General features: G+C 40.3%; 1 protein-coding gene across 1 annotated transcript in view; it reads right to left on the bottom strand.

Moving 5' to 3' along the window:
- The window catches only part of map3k22 (mitogen-activated protein kinase kinase kinase 22), a 37,866-nt gene that overhangs the window by 8,506 nt on the left and 4,676 nt on the right, over window positions 1–24,684 (bottom strand). Inside the window, exons 2-13 of the mRNA XM_041968729.1 lie at window positions 19,907–19,990; window positions 19,222–19,266; window positions 11,789–11,898; window positions 10,267–10,304; window positions 6,149–6,248; window positions 5,270–5,386; window positions 4,866–4,980; window positions 3,848–3,981; window positions 3,405–3,478; window positions 2,339–2,400; window positions 866–937; window positions 148–312 (exon numbers count right to left, since the gene is read on the bottom strand). Of these exons, the coding sequence (XP_041824663.1) occupies window positions 148–312; window positions 866–937; window positions 2,339–2,400; window positions 3,405–3,478; window positions 3,848–3,981; window positions 4,866–4,980; window positions 5,270–5,386; window positions 6,149–6,248; window positions 10,267–10,304; window positions 11,789–11,898; window positions 19,222–19,266; window positions 19,907–19,925 (1,051 nt within the window). The 5' untranslated portion in view covers window positions 19,926–19,990. The remainder of the gene's footprint in view (window positions 1–147; window positions 313–865; window positions 938–2,338; window positions 2,401–3,404; window positions 3,479–3,847; window positions 3,982–4,865; window positions 4,981–5,269; window positions 5,387–6,148; window positions 6,249–10,266; window positions 10,305–11,788; window positions 11,899–19,221; window positions 19,267–19,906; window positions 19,991–24,684) is intronic.

Consider the following 24,684-nt stretch of genomic DNA (forward strand, 5'->3'; position numbering starts at 1 on the left):
ATGTCAGAAAATTTGATTATCCTTTGTAATCTTCGTAAAAAAACACAAAAAAAAACTTTTCTGGATTTATCTGAGGATCATCAGTGTGATTATCCAAAGGAACCAGACAAACAGCTACAGCTTTGAGATTAAAAGTGAAATACTTACACTTGGCTGTACCGCGCTGGCAGCTTTTATCAGTAGTGCGGCCCAGCGAGCGGAGATCGCTGTACTGTAGCGTGCTGTCCCCGTTATAGCTGCGCGTGCGACTGGAGGGAACCAGCTGGAAGAGGTTCTCCTGTGGCATGAAGCTGCGCGGAAGTGTCCTGCGACCTGAAAACACACAAACATTTTGAGAATCTACATACACGCGGGCCACAGTGTCTTTATTTATATAATGATGCTGCTTTCACTGCTGCGTTATAAGTGTTGCACATAAAGTGGTCAAGACTTAAGGCTGGCCAGAGCCTCTCAGCACTTCATCCCACTTCCCCTCAGACAGGAAGCAGGGTGCTGTGTTTTTATACAAGTTTGGGTTCACCACAGGGAGACGTAAATCACTGCAAGCCAAGGTTAGAAATTACATGCAGCTGCCTGGAACAGCAAGGCTACACACACTACCAAATCTACACAAAAATACTCCACAGCACTCTATTAAGTTCTGCTATACTTCATGTGAAAATGTCACTTATTTTATATATATATATATATATATATATATATATATATATATATATATATATATATATATATATATATATATATATATATGACCAGATGGTGTCAGCTGGTGTGTTTTTGTATCCTGTAGACATAGTAACATATCTGTGGAAGCTGCACAATAATGTTGTTATTTGTTATTGCTCTAGCAAAACTGGTTTCTTACGATCTCCATAATCCTTGCTGCGATTGGGCAACTGGAACTGGCGTGGGAAAGTCCCTCCTTTCCCATGGCGACCTAAAAAAGGGAGCAATGAGGCAAAGAACTGTATGTCAGTGAAGAAATTACTTAAGCCTGAACAATTAGTCTCATATTGCTCTTCAACTCTGTACCAGCAATACTTCTCAGTTCAAAGTTGTGTGTTTATGCACGTCTCAGGATTCACAACGCAGCTTTAATTCTGCAGAAAAACATATTGATGCCTAATAAAAGAAGCTCCTGTTTCCATAAATTACATCTGACACACACTAACAGTACTTTTGCACATCTCTGCTCGTCAAATCAAAGTTCAGCAGCAGAAAGGAGCAGAGCTTTTCTCACATGGAGCAGAGCTGTTGTATCATCTCGTAGCAGCTCCGAGCACAGCAGAGCGATAACTAAAGGCAGGTGGGGAACGCTGCTTACGCATGCGAGCACCGACACTCAACAGCACACGTACTAAATGGAGAGGACCAGAGCCACTTGCAATTGAAAGCAGCTGTTCTGTCAGATGACTGCCTTCTCTGCTGTTTTTTTTATTTTTTTATTTTTTGCTGGCTGTATCCCATGGAGACCGGAGTTATTTTTTTCTGTTTGGCAGTGCGGGATGGAGAGGAAAAATCTACTCACTGAGAATGATAAACAAACACTGTAGCCCTCCACAGGAAGGGCCACACAGCTTTAAATCTGGGGAGGGGAATAGCATGAGAGTGTGCGCAAGCACGTGCATGCGAGTCCAAGAGAGTCTTCAAGCGCGGCTGCAGCTATATGAGACTCCCATGCTTCATATAGGTGCAGCATTCTCTTATTTTAATTTACAGCAGGGTGGGTGGAGGGGGGAATGGTGCAGGAGAAAGAGAAATGAGCATATTGAGAGAGCAGCTTTGTTCAGAAGGGTTAGTGTTGCATTGTCTGTCATCCTGCTCTATTTGATCAGCCTTCTAAAGGAAAAGGGAACAGACGGGGACCCCAGGGATGACAGAAAGACAGAGCAAGGGGCTTCAAGAGGAGAGAAGTGCTCATGAAAAGGCGATGTCTACTCAAGTGTGATTTTAAAAAAGGAGAGATAAAGATGAGATGTGAGTGACAAAAGGTAAAAGAAAAGGCTGGGAATAGTGTCCACAGAGAAGAGCGTGAAGATAACAGAAGGAATTATCATACTATCAAACTGACGGTGACTATTCATTTTATGTATATAGTCTAAAGGATAAAACCTTCTTACTCTTAAGTAATCTACATGGTATTTGAAAGTAGGACACATTTAAAACAGAGATTTTCCTGTAAAACTGAATGTGTGTCTATAATTACCCCAAGGAAAAAAAAAAAAAACCTTTGTAATTGTGAACAAGCTTTTTGCACCTTTCTTTGTCTTTCTGTAGAGTTTGAGCAGAGAATTAACTCAGAAACCAGAGAGACTGCTGCACATTTGTCCTCGCTTACCTTTGTATTCATAGTTGAGGTTCAGGTAATTATTGTCACGGTTGTTCTGGGAGAAAGGAGGGCTAAAATGACAAGAGAACAGAAGGAAAAAAAGTTGTAAAATTGTTTGCTATTTCTGGCGGTAATTCTCCTTATCTTCAAAACGGAGTCGGCTGGCCTGCAACTTCAGAACAGCCTCGACTGTAAAGCAGTGTAAAATGCCTCAAAGATGGCTTTTGCATTCAGAGTCGTTTTCTTTCTGCCAGTCACACTTGATGTTTAACAGCAGTGGGCTGAACTGGAGACGATAAGCTGGGGGTTAGGAGGGTCTCTGTGCCAGCAGTGAGATGGTTAAAGTTAGGTTTGTGCTGAACTGGCGGTGGGACTAATTGTGCAATACGGCATTAAACATGTGTATGTGTCCTCCCCCAGGCTATTTGCAAGCCGCCCCGTCCCAACGACCCGCCAGAGAGTGACGTTTCTGTTGACCGCAGGGCGGCGCGGGGCCACGAGACCCTGGATAAGGGGCACGCATGCCTGTTCGCAGGGAAAAGTTCCATGCACTCGTTTCCTGCCATTGTTCTGCAGCCCAGAGCCCTGATAAGCCTCGTGCAGGTAGAACTGTTTCCGTCCCACTCTCTCAGTCTCTCTCTTGCTCACTTTTATTTTCCTTTTGATTCAAAGTTAGCCTTCTCTCTCCTCAGCCTCTCCACTTCACACTGACTCCTCTCACTTTCTGGCTCATCTTTTCCTCTCAACCAGCATGTTCTTGCTCACGCTATCACATCTCCCACTCAGCCACTGCTTCGCTCGCTTTTATGATAACAGAGGAATCCAGGCGTCTAGATTAGAGTTCTGTCGCTATGGCAACAGCAAAATGGCCTGAATCCTTTTCCACGCAGTCATCTCAGGAAGGGTCAAAGAGCTACACTGGCCTTTAACACCATTTACAGTCTTCACAGAGAACCTCTGCTTACCTCTGTGTGTTAACAGAATACACGCTCACATAAATATTTTTTCTTTTGCAACATGAGCACATTCATCACAGACAAGAGCTATAAATCACACACCCTGCCCGATGACTCACCTGTCCAGTGCTTGATCTATAGATTGACAGCTGCTTGACAGTGAGTTGTCTGCACTCCCAAAGGGATCCAGCATCTGACAGATATAATAACACAGAAGGTTCGAGGGTCACATAGTGTACAGCCAAGCGGGCAGACTATGAACAGTGCAGAATAGTATTAACACGGTACTCAATACAATCAAAATATATTGTACTGCAGTATAAGACAGATAATATAGCACAAATATTCTGTTTGATCAGCAAAATGTTTTAAAACACAATTATTGCTCCTAATAAAGATAAAGAGACATAATTCAGTGTTTTAATGGTGTTAATTACATTACATAAATTTTCATAAATTATGCCAATTTTGGCTACTTCTATGCAATAAAAACAAACTTCAACAATTTCAGGATGTTAGTGCTGAAACAGTGATTTAATAAAATGAAAAAAAAAAGTATTACATTCTGGTCTGGGGTCTCTGGGATGAACTCCCCTTCACTGTGGATGCTGGTGTAGGAGCCCTGACGGGCGATCTGCTGCTGCTCCTCGGGGACGCTGCCTGGAGGAGGGGATGTCCGGCCCGTGTGGAGGGAACCTGGGAAAATTGCCATTTAGAGGAGGAGAGTGAGGAAAAAGAGGGGGAGCAGCAAGTCAATGACAGGACAAGAACAAGAGAAGAAATTGAGAGGTAAAAGTCAGGAGGAGAGAAAACAGTATCACTGTGTATCACGGGTATGAGTTTAACGGTATCAGGACTACCAGAAATGATTTACTAAACCACACTGCTGCCACCTCTCACATCTATTGCTGTGACAAACGCTTCCCTGGCTGAGCACTGAGCATCGTCCTTGTAACGGTGAAAAGACCTGCTGAAACTATCCCTGAAAATGAGCTCAGAAGCTGAGAAGTGCCAAAATGTAATCCAAATTCATAAAATATGGTTGGAGTAAACAGTGAAAAGAGCTAAAATGACTAATTCTTATTCTTCACAGTTTAGCTTCTTTCTTCCTCTTTCCCCCACTCCATCTTCTCCCCACTGCCCCAGCTGTTATACATCACATCTCCACTCAACCATACACTGTGACCGCTCCCCTGTCACCTCTTATCTGCCACCACTCCTCCTACTTCTATCTCAGCCTCTTTCCCTCCTCATCTGAGACTTGTAGCAGGCAGATGAACTGATAGAACAGACAATTCTACAGCATCACTGTATATGATTCAGGACCTGACTATGGCTATGTGAGAAAGATCGAAACAAAAAGCTATCATACTTTTGTGTTTTCGGCACTTGCTTTTCAGGTTTGTTTCTGCTTATATCCGGGATTAGGAAGTGACTGAATCATACAACAGAGCTAGAGACTACAGTATCATCAAACCAGTGTGGCATGTCATGAGAAAAATTGTTTTCAAGCTTTTCTGGGTCTATCGTGACAGTCTTCACCATCACCCATCTGTGTGTGCCTCTGCATGTCGGCTCACCTGTCGAGTGTTTGCGCACCCTCTCGGAGCCCTTGAGCAAAGACCCCTTCAAATCTCCTAGTGACCGTGATGACTTCATCTCACTTTGTTTGTCCCTGCTGTTTACCTGCAGATACTGCACAGAAAGCACACAGGAAGTAAGAAAAAGAGAACAAGCTTCAGGACAGGAAGTGAGGATTGAGCATTACATCACTGTTGTGTTACATCATCGTTTTTGTGAAGGCAGTTTCTTTCCTCGCTTAGTTCAGCAAACAGTGGCTGTGCTGCCGCCAAATTCGTCAAACGTCACATGGTCTAAACAAAACATGACTCTGACTAACTTTTTGCTGACTCTTATCATGGTTGCTGTGCTCAAAACTGATGCTGTGAGCTACATGCACAATGGACAGGGTGAAGGGACTCACGTGGTTGTTTTTGGGGGTCTTAAGCAGTATCCTGAGGAGCCCGTTGGACCCAGAACTGCAGCTCAGTGTCAACACCGCCTGATCCAGGTCCTCCTGAGTCTTTAGCGGCAGCAGCAACTGAAATGACAACATAAGCATGTGACTTTTTACTCCTTATTCTTCTATAAGGATGGCATGTCAATGCAGCAGCAGTTTTGGGGAGAGGAGTTAAGTCCCTTTAAACCATTTAAAATCTAACAAATAATGATGGCAAGCCCTCATCTAATATTAAAAGAAAAATAAAGCTGAATTTCTGGCACTGTGTGGGATTATTGTCTGCAGTCAGTCATCCACCTGGCTAGATGATGATTGCCGGTGCAAACTAAAAAAGAAGAATCAGTCACAAATTATGTCATAATGCACTGGGTTTAGTGAATCACTGTAGAAGTAGCTTCTTGTAAGTCATACAACCCTGGATGAAACTCCACTAAAATGTGGCTTTTTGCTGACTCGTGATATCTAGGAAAGCCCAGAAGGAATTGCTTGAATGCACCAAAGTTTTAACCAGAAACTAAAACACATTAGCCTGTTATTTCCCTCAGCAAGTAATTGATTATGTTGAAATTTATCATGCAATTATACTTTTTAATCCCCAACACTCTGGAACTAGTTACACTGTTAGCATCTGCTTTAAACTTGTTGGTCAATCAAACAAGGTTTTTCTAAGATTTTTATATCTTAAAAGCTGATCAAAACATATGTTGTACCGCCTAGAAAATGCACACATAATTCAACGAAATCTCACAACTATCAAAATTATTATTAACCACATTAGTTGCAATATTTTGGACATGATATTAATATTTTGTTCCTTTTAATGGTACGGTTTTCATCTCTAACCTCTTTCTCCATAAAGAACATGTCCATCTGCTGACCAAAGGCCTCAGTCACTTTCTGTAGCAGCTCCTTGATCTTCAACGGCCTCTGAAATGGGATGATTCTAAAAAACAAAAAACAAGGGAATGCCAGCAGGGTCAGAGGTCAGAGGAAGACGTTTATGTTGCGTCTGCCGGCAGCTCTCGTTGCCTGCAGACACTGTAGAAAAAAATTTAGACAGAAACGAGATGGCCTTTCATTTCTAGTCATTCTGGTTTTCTAATGTTTGTTTGTATTGCATAACCACGGGAGAATTTATTTATGACGGCGTTTCCATGACAACAAGACTGAAAAATGGATAGGTCAACCGGGTCAAGGAGAGGAGTGAGCCAAACCAGCGAGATGCAAGCAGAGGATTAATCAATGCAATGAAAACAGAAGGAAATGGAGTAAAACCCCCTCTGGTGTAAATATATGTCAATGCTTATCTGCTGTAGGCCTACGTGCACACCAGAGTGTGGACGCTCTGTCTGTCTGTCTGTCTGTCCATCTGTGTCTTACGAGCTTATCAGCTCATGTTGCAGAGAGAGTATACATGGACTCCTGTATGTTTGTAAAACTCTACATGCATGAGTGTGTTTTCCAATCAGTGTGTGCATCGGTCACTGTTTCAACACTGCTGGGCCTCTCCACTAAGCCAGCACAAAGGCAGATGGGAAACTTCCTGAGAGGAAAGGGAGGAAAGAAAAAAAAAAAAGAAAAGAAAAACTGGAGCGGCAGCAAAAGCAGCAGGATGTGTGTCTTTCCCTTCTCTTTTAAAGAGTGACAGAGTGAAAGATACAAAGATGTGGAGAAACTCGCAGACTGTGAGAGGAAAAATAAAGGAGACAGCCTGAGAAAATAAAGAAAGAGAAAGAAATTCTCTCCAGTGCCGCCCCCCCCCCCACTTTTATTTAAACAATCTCCCACCATGTTCGGCTTTTGAAGAATCTGCAGCCTCCTATCTCTATAGTATCCTGATAAAGGGCTTGTTTTTATCCCATCACTTCCTCATCAGAGGCCAAAGCTCTGCCTATCTTAATGACTGCTCATTGGTTCCCTCATTTGAGGAGAGGATTCTGGAAAGAGAGAGGCCTGCAGATCAGAGGAGTGCAGTGGCGCGGCTAAACGCTCTCTGTCTCTGTTTAGATTCAGTGATGATGTGTGTGATAAAGAACTGGTGGGATGTGGGGAATGGAGGAGGGAGGAGGGGGGGGGGGGGGGGGGTTTACAAGGATGCTGCTCCAAAAGATATGGCTTTCCTTCCTCTGCATGCGAGCAGGCATGTGGACACGCACTCAGTTGAGCGAGAGAGAGAAAAGAGAGAGAGAGAGATTTGCAGAGTTAAAAGAATGCTTACACACATCTCGGCACACTCGCTTTCTCTTTCCCCTTTCTCTGGTGAACAAAATCATAATCGTACACACACAAAGAATAAAGGTCTGGCTCTGTTCCTTTGCTTTCTGGCAGGAGACCCTGAGGCAGAGCCAGGGGAAGAGAGACACTCTGTAGCTCCTATTTCCTGCCCAAAACCTTCAATGCTTGCCAATAAAAAGAGAAACCTTCCCGTTTAATTCCATTGTGGACAGACAACATGATTATCCTGACTCAGGGACTCCGAAACCTCGAGAGCTGCAGACGCTACTCACTTATGTTACTCACACTGGTTTAGTTAGAAGCCAAAGAGATCTCACCAACGTGGTTTCAAGTATAAAAGAAACTTTTTGACATTTCTTTTATAAATTATCGTTTTACATCCACATACTTGTAGTTATATATTTTGTTGTTTATACACAGAAATAAATATTTCAGTTATGCAGATGCTACAGTGTGATATTAACATTTTACCCTGAGAGCTGATAAATCAAAGTTAAACAAGTCAAAGTTTAGCTAACATAAAGAAAGCATCATAATAGACAGTGAAATAACACAATGAAAAAGACAGTTTTTTCAAATCTATGAATGGTGTCTTCCAGAGTGAGTTGTCTTCACAGAGAGCTGTGTGTGAGGAATGTGGTGCTTGTGAGAAAGAGCAGAGAACCGTGAGACAGACAAAAACAGAGGGAGGCAGAAACACGGAGACAGGAACATGAAAAACTAGTCTCGTACTCAGCAGTAGCCAATTAGGACTGGGAAGAAGTGTGAAGCTGTATTCTGCTGGAGAAAACGTACTATTTCCCTTCTCCTTCTGTGTCTCCGCTGAGCCTGCGGTTTTATAATCACCAAACTGATGCCTGTTACTTTAGTCTATATGCTGGAGAATCAAAGCTATTATTCTAGTAGGTTCTGGTCAGTTTTGATCCAGTGTTTCTGCACTGCAACATAAAACATTGCAATTCTTTTTCTTTTTTTCCCAACCATTGATTGGAGCTAAATCTGCCTTATGGGTTGGTAATTCAATTACTCTAATTTTTTATGAGAAGCAAATCTGAAGTGAAGAAGTGATGTTTTCATGAGCTACTTTGGAGCTACAGTAAATAACTAAGCAGCAGGTGGTAGATAAGCTGCATTATGCATAGTTGTAGGAGTAGAAGACCTGAAGGTTGTTAAAGGCAGAAACAAAAGCTGAAAGAGATGAAAACAGAAAACATTGCCTCATCCAGATATGAAAGAAAAATGAGTCTTTAGACAGAAGAAGTGTTTTTACAAGTTATCTAGAATTGGCCATGTTTTTATCATAGAGAAAACAGCTGACCAGCCATGTGATTTAAACTGGCAGGTAAACTAATAGTTGCACTGAAGGTGAAACCAAATCTGCACAACAGATACCAGCAGTGTGATGTGATGGTCTCCCATCCTTGCTGCTAATGTTCTTATTATGTCATTAAGCTGCAGAGGTAAGGTGTAGTATAACAACATTATGGAACATGAAACAGCTATGATGAAAACATGGAGGGATTACTTCATGTCAGGGATGCACCGATACCAATACCAGTATCAGGTATCGGTCCAATACTATGTGGGTGTACTCGCTATTCAAAATTTGGCATTATCTCAGCAAACAGAAACAGATTTTGGCCATATAGATGCCTTGTTACAGCAATGAACCAAATCAACCAAAACCCACTTTATCCTCCTTATTTATGAGGACTCTGATATTTTCAAGCCTTATATTTTGAGAATTACCGCAGGATGACCCATTTGACATATCAAAAAATTAATCACTGTCGTCGTATCTGGCATTCTGGTCCAAACTCCTTACCAGTGAACTGTAATGGGATTTATTAGCACTCCTCTGTACTCTGTATTTGTACTTAGTTTGAAAAACGAGTACCAGTGCATCTCTACTTCATGTAGCCAGTCTTTGTGCATCTATATTAAATGCGTTACAGTATATTGTATTATAGAACTATCTTTGGAAAACTGGGTGCTTTTTTCAGTTTATGCCATTTCCTTCAGTCTTCTCTCAAATGATACTTGAAGAAATGGATAAAAAAAACATGCATATTGTTGTAAATGTCCCTCTGTGAACTTTTCTTAGGATGCAACGCTTAAAGCCAGATATGTAAAGCTAAAAGTGTGTCCATACATGGACCAGCAAAGCAGCAATACCATTCTTGGAAAATAGCACCAAATAAAATCTCCTCCACTCAGAAGATCTGTTATTTATACTGGGTGCTCCAATGTGATAAACAAACTATAAAGAACCTTGCAAGACTGTATCCATATAGTTTCTGTTGCTGTGCTCTGCCTACTGAAGCTGGCAGTGTGAGGGAGAGCGAAAAGAAGAATGTGAAGGACAAAGCGAAAGCACAAAAACAAACAAACAAAAAAAACAAAACATAAAATATTAAGTTGGAGTGTAGCTGAAAGACTGGACACCGAACTGAAACACGTGGAGCACCCTCTGTTTGTTTGATCACTCCTCTCCAGCACACTGTGTTTTTTTTCCTCCCTTCTCAAGTAAGTCTGAAACACAAGGCCCCAGCTAAATGTCAATGTAGGAATTTTCCTTCTCTTTATGCTGCTCTGGCATGTAACTGTGATTTCCTCCCTTAAACACAAAATCCCAGGCATGGCAAAGCATAACAAAAAAGATCCGAACTACAGAGCTAAGGCTTGGACAGAGGAGTTGAAAAAACAATACATAAGTTCCAACATACCGTTTTTCTCTCTCATGCTCCAGCTTGACTCTTAAATCCTGTTGAGAGGCACAATAACAACAGAGGGGAGTTATGGGAGTGGAAAGTTAAAATGATTCATGCCTGTATGAGGGATTTGGCATGCTTAATAAATGAAAATAATAAATTTGACAAGATACTACAGTGGCAAAAAAGCATTGCAATGCATGTTTTTTTTTCCTGGACATTATCCTTCAAATCAACTCCGAAGATGGCATGACACAATCTACTTCTACTTCTACAATCTAAAGTCATTACCAAAGGGAGCAAGAATCTGAAGGAGCCTGTAAGTCTGCATGAGGTCATTGTGATAAACTAACACTGTCATCATATCAGCGCAGGAGATTGGGTGAAAAGTAGGGGGTTTACTCCGGCTTGCAGAGGAAAGCAGTGCTCAGAGCGGAAACTCTCTTTGCTCCTTACTGTTTGTTTATGTTTCATCATAAACTTTGCTGCTTTAAGAGGATTTGCCAATTATCATTCCACCCACGAGACACAAAAGCATGAGGAAACAACTTCTGAGAGCGACACAAGGTGACTGAGAGGAATTAAATCTCTGAGACATTGAGGTTTTATTTCCATCCCCATGCAAATTTCTGCTTGATTAAACAACTCTAAATTTCTACAAAATACAAATTTGGAGTCAAATGTTATTTATTGAGTGGATTTTTGGAATTCTGAGTGGCAGTGAATGCAACCCACTGACACATTAGCAGCATTAGTGTGATATGCTTGAATGAGACTTCATGCTTCATCCTCTCCACAACTACCTAACTAACCTTCACCTGACTTTAACAGTTCATAAACTGTCAAGTCTGGTTAAATAACTCTGAAAAAAAAGGAGCTGAGGTATTGTGTCTAAAGCCCAAATGACAGATAAGGTTAAAGGAACCAGGTAATTAACTGCAACTGAGAAGAGATATATTAATAAGATCAAACGTCTTCCCAGCTTGAAAGGTGCCTCTAAAGGTTTGTTTGCTCAAATATGTGGCCAGACTGAAGCCATAGTCACAAATTACTCTACCAATCATAGATAAAACATGCTCAGTATGTTCAAATCAATCCCTAATTTATGATTAGCTGGGTTTCTGTTGAAATACAACCAAATTTTTTTCCCTGGACTGTCCAAAAATTGTTAAATAAAATGTACTTTTCCATTTATTTGTATCATATCATTGTAAATAGTTGATCCGTTGAGATAAATGGTACGTTGCGCCAATTTTCCTCCAAGAATTGCAGAAAGGCAGAACAGGATAGCGAACCAAAAAGGCCATTAGTCAGACCATTTTGAACCACTCATTTTGTAGCTGTGCTGTTAGAACAGTCCTGTGTGTAAACAATGTTATTTCTGTACACCCTCAGTTATTTTTTATTATTTAGCCACTAAAACTGTTTTAATTATACTTTTGTTATATTTTTAAGCCTCCATCCAGCTGTTTTTATCTGCAAATTACCCCAACATGAGTAAAAACCCCATATATTCATATTTACTTGTGATGTGTACCTGCTTGTATTGTAAAGTTCTGCTCTTGGGCTTGTGGCTGATGTGCTGAGTGTAGCAGCGGCCCAAGGCGGCCAGGTCCATCATGATGGAGTTAAGCGCCTCCTCATCGTCTAAGGGGAAAAGATACACAACAGTTACAACCAAACTCCTTAGAGGTTTAATGACATACAATAACAGATCCTTCTGAGCTCATTTGACTGGGTGAAATGGAGCACAAAAATGACTGTTCGTCAACATTTTTTGAGTGTGGTGGCTGAAACAGTTACCATGTTGAAGCTTGTGTAGGCTCAGATCAGGCAGTGAGGCAACACCTGGTCTGTTACTTCCTGTTCTCATACCATCTGTAGAGTTTCGACTAATGGAAACTATCCTGTTGTAACCCACTTACCTCATAAGAATCCTGCAGGTTTTACAAAAAAACAAAAACAAAAAAAAACAAAAAAACTTTTCCCTGCATGGCAAATGTGCCACCATAGTTTGGCAGGAAAACAGGGAAGAAATCTCATACTGTGGATGTGTGTGGCAACGCTGATCACTCTCAAACTTTGTATTCTGCATGCAAAAGCAGTGAGGGAGCAAAGATGTTTAATAATGCAAGAGGTGATTCAACTGCATGAGCGCTTGTCGCACAGGGCAATGTGGTCGCCTGGAGCTCAGTTATTAAACATTTCGATATTTCATCGCAGATACTAGAGGAACAAAATTCTGACAAATACTGAGCCTCTCTCTTGTAAAATCTTCACTGACTCACAGTCAAAGTGGCTACAGGCAAAATAAGAAGATCAAGTCTAAGACATTACAAATTCCTAACTCAAGCTTTAACTAAAATGGTATCAAATTTCCAGTCTCTTCAAATTAATTTTGCAACCAGGGAGCTAAATCTCAATTTTTCACTTCTCTTCTCCTACTGCACAATTTCTGCCACACAAACAAACTGACACACACCCTCACATGAAAACGGGGCAATCATGCAGATGAGCATGTCAGACATTACCATATCAAGAGACATTAATGGAACCAATTATCTGAGCGCGGTGCTTACGATGAAAAGAAGAGGTCGTTGACCTCAGCCCCTGCCTGCCTCTCAGATAAATGAGTAATGAGTACGTTCATTATTAAAACTTACACATACACACAAAATTTTTTACCGGGAAACCAGCCCAGGTGTGTGAAACGCAAACAGCACGGGCAGGAAAGACCACATTCCTTAAGAATAAAATAGATCTTTGTGTGTCTCTCTGTGTGAAAGACCACTGGGGATGTCTGGAGCGGGTGTGGCAGTAACACAGACAGCAGATGGTCTGAGAGGACATTTGATGTTGTTCCCACTCTACAGCCAGCTGTTTACAGACAGTAGGCCAGTCTGAGTTCATCCCTGGGTCACAGAACACACAATCAAAAGATCAGTTTACAGATGCACTGATCTGACTTTCCCCCTCTCACAGTACCTGAATAACTTATCAAAAACCCGAACTCTGGTCTCCCCACCAGCTCAGATCTGTACACCGGGCAGCATGAAACTCACTAGGATCCTTTTTATATGAAGTAACATGAGGTTAAAGGTCATGGAGGGAGTAAAAACTGTCTAACATGACTGAATGAATAATAACTGACACTGACTTACACTGCTTTAAGCTGTAAGCAGAAGTTTTGAACTAGCCCTTTATATTTTGCTTAGCAGTGACAAGAGACTTTTTAAAAACAAGATGCCCCACTGAGGGTTTTTTTTTTCTGTATCTGGGTCATGTGGTTTTCTCCCACTGACACGCTCTTTTAGGAAAATAGTGGGGACCTCTATGTAAATTCACTTCATTTGGGAAAAGTACGGGTGAACACAGATTCGGATTGATTCTACAGACTTACAGTCTCTGAGGGCAAATACATGACCCATTTTTCACAATCTGACATTCATTTTAGTCTTCTTTTTTTTTTTTTTTTTTAGAAAAGAAAAATCAATTAATTTGAAGATATCTTCTTTTTCTTCCTTCGTATTATGTGTCACAGAGTGGAAATCCAATTTTATTTGTGTCTAATCTCGAACTAAAGCATTCACAGATCTTAAACTGTTCATTTACAAATTGGAAATTTATACCAGTTTGTACCATTAGATCAGCTTAAAGCTTTGAGTTCTGTGCCTATTTTTTAGGCTACTTCTCGACAACTGCATACTCATAATGCAGGGATCACCAGCTACGGTCCTCGAGGGTCGTTGTCCTGCAGGTTTTGGATGTTTACCTACTGCAACACACCTAATTCAAATAAAATGGATCTCCAACAGCCTGTTGTCAAGTTTTGTACAAGTCTGTTAAATGACCCAAACATTTGAATCAGGGAAACATCCAATCCCAGCAGGACAACCGCCCTCGAGGACTGGGGTTGCTGGGGTCCATGTCATAATGAAAAGATAATGAAACGAGTCAGAGTAAAGGGACTGCTGATGAGATATGTTGATATCAGTATATGTGCTACTAGTGAAGAATAAATTAAGATGGCACATAGCACTAATGAAAATAAAAAAAAGTTTCAGGCTCAACAACAACAAAAAAAAACCTAAGAAAACCAAAATTAGGGAAGTTTAAGTATAAAAAGTTAAAGGGAGGTCTCCAAAATGGCCATTTTGGGACAGTTTGGCCCCATCTGTTCTCAAAGTCCCCCAACTGGAAGAACTTAGATCACCAAACACACACCTCAAACAGCTAGCTAAGATTAGCAAACTTAAGCTTGCGTAGTCACACATTTTTTCCAAAGCTTGACCTTTTTAATATTCTGCTTTTCATTTAAATAAAAACATACATTTCTCCAGAACATAGATTTCTCCAGAGAAATGAGATCCCCCACCCAGAAACCACCACCTGTTAACTCTAGTCAAAGAACCGATTAGGCAGCTAGTTTAAAGTGAGGTTGAGCCACAGCAGTACAAGCACAGAGGTGGAGATCTTATTTGACAAGTCCAATATAGCAGCTGGAGTGAAGTAAGGGATAACACACACACTCTGCTCTGCCAAAGGACATACTCCCTACACTTTCAGAGAAACTAAATAATGCAGATTGATAAGAAAAGTTACACCCTCCGTATCTCAGCCCCCTGTACAAAAAGTGGAAAGAGAGAGGGGAGCACTGATATTTTTGGAGTGAACGGAGATCAATCAGGCAAAATACTGTCTGATTTACATCAAGAGTGGCAACAAATACAGTACATTAGCTTTCTGTCGCGTTTGCCTAGTGAGTGCATTATTATTAGTGAAAAAGGCGGTAGCTGTAACAGATAAGTCACCTTCTGTGACCGTGTTTAAGAGATGAGGCACATGAAAAAAAAGAAGAAATAATCAAGTCAATAATGAAGCCATTCTTTCTTCATGCAAAACAGTACACAAATCTTTACAGGCAAAGCTACACAATGTTACTTCCCTCCGTCACACTGCAGTTTTACACTGCAAACTCCCCGTTACAACTAAGAAAGGAAGCCCGGCTTGTTGTAATGTATGCTGTCATGAGCGGTGGATGACTGACCGCTCAAATTAGGCCTGTCTTCTTAGAACGGGAAGGGACTGAATGACTGTCTCTGCTCTGAATACAGAGCTGGACAAGTCATGTTATCACCCACATCACACCAGGAAATTAATGGGTTTCTGCTTGACTCAGGGCACGAGGGAAAACAGTGGAAACAATGCCACGTTGATTACATGATTCTACTAAATTATGCAGATTTCTTTTTTGCTACTTTTGCTGCAGATTATTTTATTTAATGAGCACAGAGCTCAACTTGATTATTGGTTCCATTAACAGTTCATTTTACTATCAATTCTTCAGTGAATCAGTTGATTATTTGGAGTACAAAATATAATGATAAAAAGGTCAATCATAACTTTTGAGAAGAAGTTTAATCTTTCACCTCAAAATGGTTAGAGGATGGTGAATATAATAATTTGCTTATCAGTTTAATCAATCCTGCAAAAATAACCAAAACTAACAGTAACTCTTGCAAACACATCCTCTACCCTCATCACTCCCTCTCTCTGGTGACGTGTTGTTTCAGCTCTGCCTCCACTGGCCCAGAGCTTCAGACTACCCTGATGCACTCGCAGTCAAGGATACAAAACAAACAGACCTGCACGTGTATTTGTGTGTGTGTGTGTGTGTGTGTGTGTGTGTGTGTGTGTGTGTGTGTAAGGGGGGCTGAGGCCGGGTCTGTAGCCTATGGATAATAGCAATGAGAGAAGAGTGGGAGGGTGAGCTGGTGAAGGGGGTAGTGAGAGTGTGAGAAATGCGTGGTACTGCACAGAGCAGGCCTATAAATGAAGCTATTACATCACTCAGGCCTGGTCAGCAGCCACTGCCGGGCCAAGGCCAGCCAAGGCTAACCACCGGCACAGTGGAAAGCAACCAGCTTACACACCAACAGCGCATCTCTGCCAGAATCAGCCTCATGAACTGGCTTCAGAAACTTTTAGGACGCTATGCCAAATGTGACCCAAAATTGTTTCCAGCATTTGGACAGGTTGTGATACCTGCCGTTCATTTCCTGAGCTTTGCATAGTTTTTTGAGTAACATGTGACTAGCATAAGAAAAGGGGGAATTCCAGGAAGCTAGGCAGAATGGGCAACATTACACAATAACGACTGATTGCAGGACATTGCATCATCACTCTGCATCTTTTTCTTTTCTCCAGCTAATGCTGGGAACTGTGAAAGTGGCAGGAGATGAAATAGAACAGGAGCTCCAATATAAGACGACTGATATTAAAGGAGACAGTTGTCTAAAAGTGCTGCTCAACCTGAAACAAGCGCAGCTAAAATAGTGGTGAGAGGAAGCTGGAGGAACACACTCCTGCCTCAGGTTTGGAGAATAAGACTGATTTTAAGGGGCTAGTGCTGCAATTTGAAAGCCAAAAGAGTGTAATGACCAACAAGGCAACGACTGTGAGTTTGAATGAGGCAAGCTGCCTGAATGAAGACAGTGAGGGGATTTCCTGATGCCGAGAGACACATCATCGCAAAGGCATTCAGCAGGATTAGCAGCTGGAACCAAATGTGTCCTCACGCTGCATGGCAGTAAGGTCCAATCTCTGATGCAGAACACACACAAAGAGGCGCACACGCCTGCGTAAGCAAAGCACAGTAGAAGCCTACATCTCTTAACATCTTGCTGTTTGCTTAAACTGTGGCACAGTCAATTCAGCACCTAATGGATGTAATGTTTAAACCCTCAAGGTTAATCTTCTGCTAAGAGTAAAAATCTGATGTAATGCAGAATACTGTAGGTGTGAGACAATAGTTGTGCAATTAATGTTTGCACAAGGTTTGAGCTGAAAGTCTTGACAGAGGGGAGTGTTTCGATTTAACATGAAGGCTGAGGCATTTCTTCGCTTAGCCTGAAACTGAATTCATTACCACTCCTGTAATGGAAATGTAATGTAATGGAAAAGAGTTCTTGTAAAACATTTAGCTTTTTGAAGAGAACCATTTAAAATAATATTTTAATACCTGTTATTGGAATGTGGGGCAAATGTCACATACAGAGAAAAACCAAGGACAGGTTATAGGCTAATAGTAACTTCTAAATTTAGCAGATGTACTTACTGGTAGACAACTTTTACTAATTTGAGCAATAAAATACTAAACATCTGTTGTAAAGTACTCTACAATATCATGAATACGCCAAAGACCATGTGCATGTGCTAAAAAAGTAATGTAGATATCAGGAGTGCTCAGAGTCCAGGGTTTACAGATACGTATGTGCTAACATGCTAGTTCTAGTAAATTACAACCTGTTACATCATTTTGTGCTTTGTTTTATTTTCTTATTGCTCTTTTTTACTGGTCTATTTATCCCACACCCCATGTTACTACTCAATAGCGTACATCGTTTAAAAAGTTAGTGAAACAAAAAGAAAAGCATAACAACTTATCTACCTTGTATTTCTTTAATTTTGAGCAAGTCGAGGCAGATTAGCTAACTGTTAGCCTAGCAAAAATCTTGCAAGTTAGCTACTTTGCAATTCTTTTCTTTGTTTTTTAGCAAGCCCAGACAGCAGGACTTTTGCTTGGCTTACTGTTAACCCTCGTTTCTGGCTTTCATGCTAAACCAAGTTAAGATAAGCTAAGTTTACGCTAAGCTAAGCACCTCAAGAACTGAACTTAGCACAAAACACAAGGCATTTTGTGTTTGATTATTTCTTTGTTGTAACAATGGTACCTGGCAATAAATCGTACACCACTGGAAAGTCTGTTTATTTCCGTTTTAAATGGTGGCACATTTGTAAGGAAAATGCTTTTGTGGGATGGGCATCAGACAGGGCTGAGTATGTGGGTTATGCTATTGAAAAAATTGCAAAATCTTCTCTGCATTGCCAAACAGCTTATTCTGCTATTGACTGTTGTTTTGAACTTCTGGTACCCCAGGTGCTGACAATCAGCTCCCGAATGGCAGGTGATTAGCAACACCTGTAAGCTTGGATGCTGGTGTGTTGGTGTCTGCCTCGAGCATGTCATCTCCAAACTGAAATTCCATATAATTGGGGATGTTAACAAAAGGCCACAAATTTGGCATCTTAAGAAGACAACAACACAAGAAAATGTTTACTCACCCTGTCAGCACTTAAGAACCAGAGGCAGAAAGATATTGAGATGAGATTCTGCAACCAGTGTCAATCCCATATCTCCACAGTCTGGGACTGAACTCTATCTTTTAAGATTACAAAGCTCACGACCTCAGAGCAGGGTTTATGAGAGACAAACTCCAGAATTTAGGAGTGGAGAGGATGAAATGGCTTGCCTGCAGTCCTCACCTCAACCCAATTTAACTCAACTACATTGGCTGACTTGCAGCAAACACTGATTGAAGAATGAGATACAATCCAACAGCAGTGTGTGACCAGCATGAGGAAGAGCAGCCAGTCTATTGTGGTTGTGTATGGTTATGCTATTAAGACCCATGTCTATTAGATGAATAAATAGCTAAACTGCCATTGTATTTTGTTTCTTCAGACTTCCAAATTCCAATAAACAATCCCAAAACAAGAGTCAATAGCAGAATAAACTCTTAGTTCTTGAGGTGCTTAGCGTAGTTTAGCTTATCTTAACTTGGTTTGACTAGAAACAAGGGTAAGTGGCTAACAGTTAGCCTAGCAAAAGCCCTGTAATCTGGGCTCATTGAAACAAAGACTTTTAAGGTAGCCAATTTACAAAGCTTTTCTTCTTTTTTTTTATAATGTTTTTAAAAGATGGACACTTTTGAGTAAGTGACCATTTAGTTCCTGACTTAAAATGTCTACCTTAATGCATACTTACTAAAAAAACACAACAAAAAAACAAAAACAAAATCAAAACGAAAAAAAAAAACCAAAACAAAACAAACAAAAAAAAACAAACAGTGTATTTCAGGTGATATCTCTGACTTAAGGTACAGTAGTGTTTCATTTTTGAGTGTTTACCTTGTGTGTTCCTGTGTTGTCCAGGTCCATTTTGGAGACCATCATCTGTAGAAAAAAAATTAACATGGTTTTGGATCACAGTGGAAATAGGCCCAAAGTAGGGGCCCTGTTATGGAGACTGGTTATGAAGGCTGGTTCTGTACAAAAAGAATGGCCAAAAGATATTGATCTGATATTTTGTGGTTTGTTTACACAGCAACAAGCTGAAACTCTCCAAGCCTCTAGGTCTTGCACACACACACATAGGCTACAGACCAGGTCTACAATAGAATATATTGTTTAGCTGACATTGTATGGAGGAACACAAGATGTGTATGGCTACGTGACCCTGTTTTTTTTTATATAAATAGACGTAGGAGTGGATGTGTGTGCTCACAAGTACTCCTACTCTGTTTATTTTCCATTCCATCTCAAAGGTGTAAATATTAATGAAAAAAACTTCACAAGTATTTTTTATATTCTGAAAGTTTGTGGTATTTATGTACCACCTACCAGTTACACAGAAGTTTCCACATCTGCTTGCTGTTTAAATAACAAGAAAAGCCTAAACGTTTCCTTGCCCCCACATGCCTAATTTCCCCAGTATTGCTTCTTCCAGAGACATAGGAGAGATGGGCATGTTCCTGTGTAAACACAGACATTTCTGTACACACTGTACAACAACCTGCTTTCAAATACTACTCACCCATGTCTACTGTCATCATCAGGAAGTGGTCTTGCTGAACTTGAGCGCAGAGCTCAACTTCTCTTTGAAAATTAAGACTTCACCCTATGAGTCAAAAAGAAAAATAATAATAAAAAAATGAAAAAAAAGTTTTCAACATTCACAAACTGTGCCATTTTTCCTTTAGCTAGCCATTACTGTGATTACACAAACACAATGACAAAACCAATCAACTTTATTGTCATTACACAAGTACAACAACATTGTAGGCTGGCAACTCTCATCATAAAAATTATAAAGTCCATCTGTAAAAGGACGCAGGTAGCACTATCAACACAAAGCTTTAATTTTGTCATAAGTGCCCCTGCTTCAGTTGTATTATTATTGTATGTATTAAATCTTTTTAAACACGTTTTCTTGAGATAAACAACTCATTTTTTCTGAAATACACAACATAAGCCAAGCCCAGAGTTGCATTTGATGCTGGTAACTCAAGTCTTATTTGATCATGTGACTTGCCACTCTGAAAAGACACCATCAGTAGGGTTTTTTTTTTTTTTTTTTTTTAGTATTTTAATGATATTTGATGATGGAGGAGCCTCACGGTGTAGCAAGGTGGCAGGTGTGAGCATTTTATAGCAGCTCCCTCATGTGAAGACCATAAGCTTAAAAAACAAACAAACAAAAATGCCTTCTTTATGCATTAAGTTGAAGATGGAATAGCACAAAATCAGCCGTGCCATCCATAACAGAGGAATTATTTCCTTCTCACATTATGTGTTTGACTGGTCACAGCAAAAGAAGATGAGGAGAAAACGTGACAGTTTTGCAGATGATGTACATTCAGGTCACTGATACTTTGACATTTCTTAAACATGATAATCTCTACTTGCAGATTTGTCTCACACAAATACTGTGGGAAACATTTGTTTCTTCTTTGAATGCAGGATTAGAAAAAGAGGAAGAGGAAATAGAGAAACAGCTGCACTATGTTGTGATATTGTGGTCATGAGTTGGTTTGTTTCACATTTACAGCATTAATCGAAGGTTCATATAGATTTTTCTACCAAAAAAAGCTATATGTAGGCTTAAACTTGAGAAATATGATCATACTGGAAATTTTTATTGTTAAGATTGTAGCTAATATTAACCAATAGACTGTTTGTAATGGAATGAAAACTAATATTAGAAAATCCTGTGTGTTTTAGATGAAGCATGGGTGCATTTTATAATTTATGTTATGCATTCAGATTTTAATTATTGAAGAAAGTGGTGCATTTTCATTTTATAGCTGCTAATGACTGCTTACAAACACAACACAATCACAGCTACTGTTGTCAGTGGCCGAAGTCTAACACTGACAGTGTCACGGCAGCCGCAACAGAGCAAACACTTGATGTCAGCACTGCAGCAAAATTCCTCACTTCTGCTGCTGTGACAATATTTTATGATTAATTTTGCAGTGAACTACACACTTATTCATATGATTAATTGCACAGCCCCATTCAAAGGCCAAGCACGTTGCTGTGAAGGAGAGATAATGCGAGTACAAAAAGAAATGCAAAACACAATATTGAACAAAATAAGAAAACCAACAGAAAAAAAAAACAAAACCATTGTCATTTACACCTCAAAGCTACAGAAAACAGAATTAAACAGAGAGAAACTACTCTAAACGAAAAAAAAAACAAAAAAACAACAATTTTCATTGGCAGATTTAGCTTCTCAAGGCTGTTGGCCATCTCCAGTGTTCATGCTGTATGTTTCTAAGTCCGACACTGTGTACTGCATGCATCAATGATCCAGCTTGTCTGCAGGGACACAAACACTTTCTGTCTTTGTCTTAGCCATAAAACATTTCATAAAAGTAATAAAGATGACCACTAAAACAACTTGAAAGGAGTCACAGGGTGGTTGAATAGGATCACAGGATCGAGTCAACGCATTTAAGTAAAGATATGAATATAAAATGTATAATAAAATAATAAACAGGCATGAATTAATAGGCTGAATGAATAGTAGGTCAACTTGAATAAGGAACTAGTTGATAAAAGGTGGCACAGACACAATAGGACAGAGAAATATGTCAAAGCAAAGCTCTGTATCAGGCTGTGCTTGTATGCTGCTTTTGACCACACATGAAAGAAATGAAGAACAGCAACTAGACAGGTGGCCTTCCAGCACCTCACCATCCAGTCTGTTGATGTTCCACACACACAGGAGCCTCAGTCCTGAGCCAGCAAGTCACCAGATGGCCCATCTGCTTCGCCCCTCTGCCCAGCGTGATGCCAGGCTAGTGGTGCCCACTGATCGCCAGCCCAGTTCTCCACACACTTCTTGGCAGGCGGGCAATTTGACAGCCCCGCTTGTTGAGGATCAAATGCTAAATCACCACCAGCTCCTGTTGCTCAGCAGCTATAAGTCCTCAGAAGGGAAGACTGCCTGCCTGTATGTGTAAAGCAAACCTGCAAATGCTACGCACATCCAGGAGTGTTTAAGCATACCTCACTGTCTAATAAGGCTAAAAATTATCGAACGGGCTAATGTTTCACTAACAGGGGCCTCTCAGTTGTCACAACATGAAATGACTTGCAAGGGTTCATTTGAAAAAGAAAAATGAGGACAGAACAGGATGAGATTTGGGACAAGGCAGACAAATGAAATGAAAAGTGAAAAAAAGTACTTGATTATATTGAAAGCAGAGTCAAAGTCCTTAAACCAAACTCTTCATTTTTATTTTTGTTGGAATGACTGAAAGAAGATTGCGACCAAAGCTACACAAGTCAGCACGTGTGCACACATTAACATCTTTCAGCTCTTACATCACTGTATAACTAAGTAAGCACTGTGATGCTGGCCTTCGTCTCCAAGGGAAACACTACCCTTTTAGTGGCCTCAGCTGTATGAACTCATGTCTTACATCACTCATGTGGAGTCCCAGAGACGTCACGTTTCAGAGGTCAAGCTCTAAAAGTTGTGGGGTTCATTGAGTTTTCACTGTCTAATAAATTCTATAACAACAGACAATCCAAAGAGTCTTCAGTAGGTGTTGGTCTATGGAAGATATGCAGAGCATCAGCATGTTGCTTCCTTGGAGGCCAAAAGCTCAGATTTTCATTGGAGCCAACTGTGGAAAATTAATTCTGACAGTTAATGTCTTCTCTGAAAATCTGCTTATTATCACAGGGTGGCTCCAACTGAATGACCGGCCTTCAGTCATTAACAGGAGTGCTTTGACATTTAAAAAAAAAAACTCTGACTCTTTCACTTGCAGAGTTAAATGAGTTAACAAATGCTACTCTGATATCTGTGCAACAAGTATGAAGCTAAACAAAGAGCAAATCAGTTTGATTCTGCACTAGGATTTGAAAAGTGTCTAGACTGAAGATACCATCTTAAACATAAATAAATTTCTTTAGTTAGCAAACAAGCGAATGTGAAATTCAATGGATTGTTTGTAAGTAAAAGGGAGACAATACATCCAAACTCCGAAATGAAACCCTCAGCTGCTACGTGAAGTTTACATACGTCTGATGTGATAAGATCGGGTGAAAATGCAAGTTATCAAGAGACCGGACACAATGCATCACAGACCTAACGTCATGGATCACAGCTTAGTGATGAAATGAAAGGTGATTAGTAGGAAACAGCTATTTAGGTGACTTACACTTTTTTTTTTTTAAAGATTAGTGGAGGGGGTGTCCTGTCCGCTGAACACTTGCCAAAGACTGAGCTGTGGCCACCTAACATGAGTCAGACGGGTTACGCTTGCTGATTCTGGGAAGTAAGACAATTCAGCACATCCTCTTGCTTACTAATATGCTCATTGACGACTTTCTAAGCAGGGAGACATTTGAGGACCTTGTGGTTTTGGGAAAGTGTGGGTGGGAGAACATCACCCCATGTGGAGGCTTAAGCACTCATTTATTTTAACCTTGGCTCCCCTTGCTTTGTCCCACAGGAGTTATTGCCGAAAGGAGACCCAAGCTTTTCAATTCTACACAAGGTTTAATGACTCTTTCCTTTAGTACATCAAGAGGATTCTTTCATCTGGCATAAAATCCATGTTTTATTTCAAATAAAACAATCCCCCTCTGGAGGTGAAGCCTTTATTTATACATTTGGACTTTAGCTTGAGGTGATGGAAATGCAACAATAACTTAAAAAAAGTCATTACTAAAGGTACACAATGGAGTATCCCTGAATGCATACGGTGTTGAAGCATAAAGCACATTTGGATAGGTAAGAGCAAGAAACAGAAGTTAACAAATAAAAACATTAAAAAACTTTATTGTGACCACTCTTTCTACTGCAACACTGAGACAATAAGAAAAGAATTTAGCATTGATAACAAGACAGGAAGAATCAAAGAGTCTGCTCAGCATTACATCAAGAATCCAAGCTGAGGTTGGTGCCACAGTCTGACTTATTGGTGACCATGTCTGTCACTTAACGAGAACATCATCTTCTAACAAATACTTTCAGCAGGATATTAATTTGCCATGTCACCGAGCTCATTTCATACTTGTACAGGGAAAATTCACTGAACTCAAATAGCCTCAAAAGTCACCAGATCTCAATTCTAGGTAATAAAATAGATCTGGTGAGGGTGATACCCACAAATCTGTGGTAAATGCATGATGCTGTGTGGTTAATATGGACCAAAATCCATGAAGGAGAAAATGGACAAATCCTAAAAAAAAAAAAAATCTTGAGATGACTGGTCTTAATGTCGACCTTCATATCTCAGCCATTATAGTTAGAATGCCCTCATATTTCATACAGACAAGTCAATACAA

This window comes from Melanotaenia boesemani, chromosome 18, assembly GCF_017639745.1.
Source record: "Melanotaenia boesemani isolate fMelBoe1 chromosome 18, fMelBoe1.pri, whole genome shotgun sequence".
Lineage (NCBI taxonomy): Eukaryota > Metazoa > Chordata > Actinopteri > Atheriniformes > Melanotaeniidae > Melanotaenia > Melanotaenia boesemani.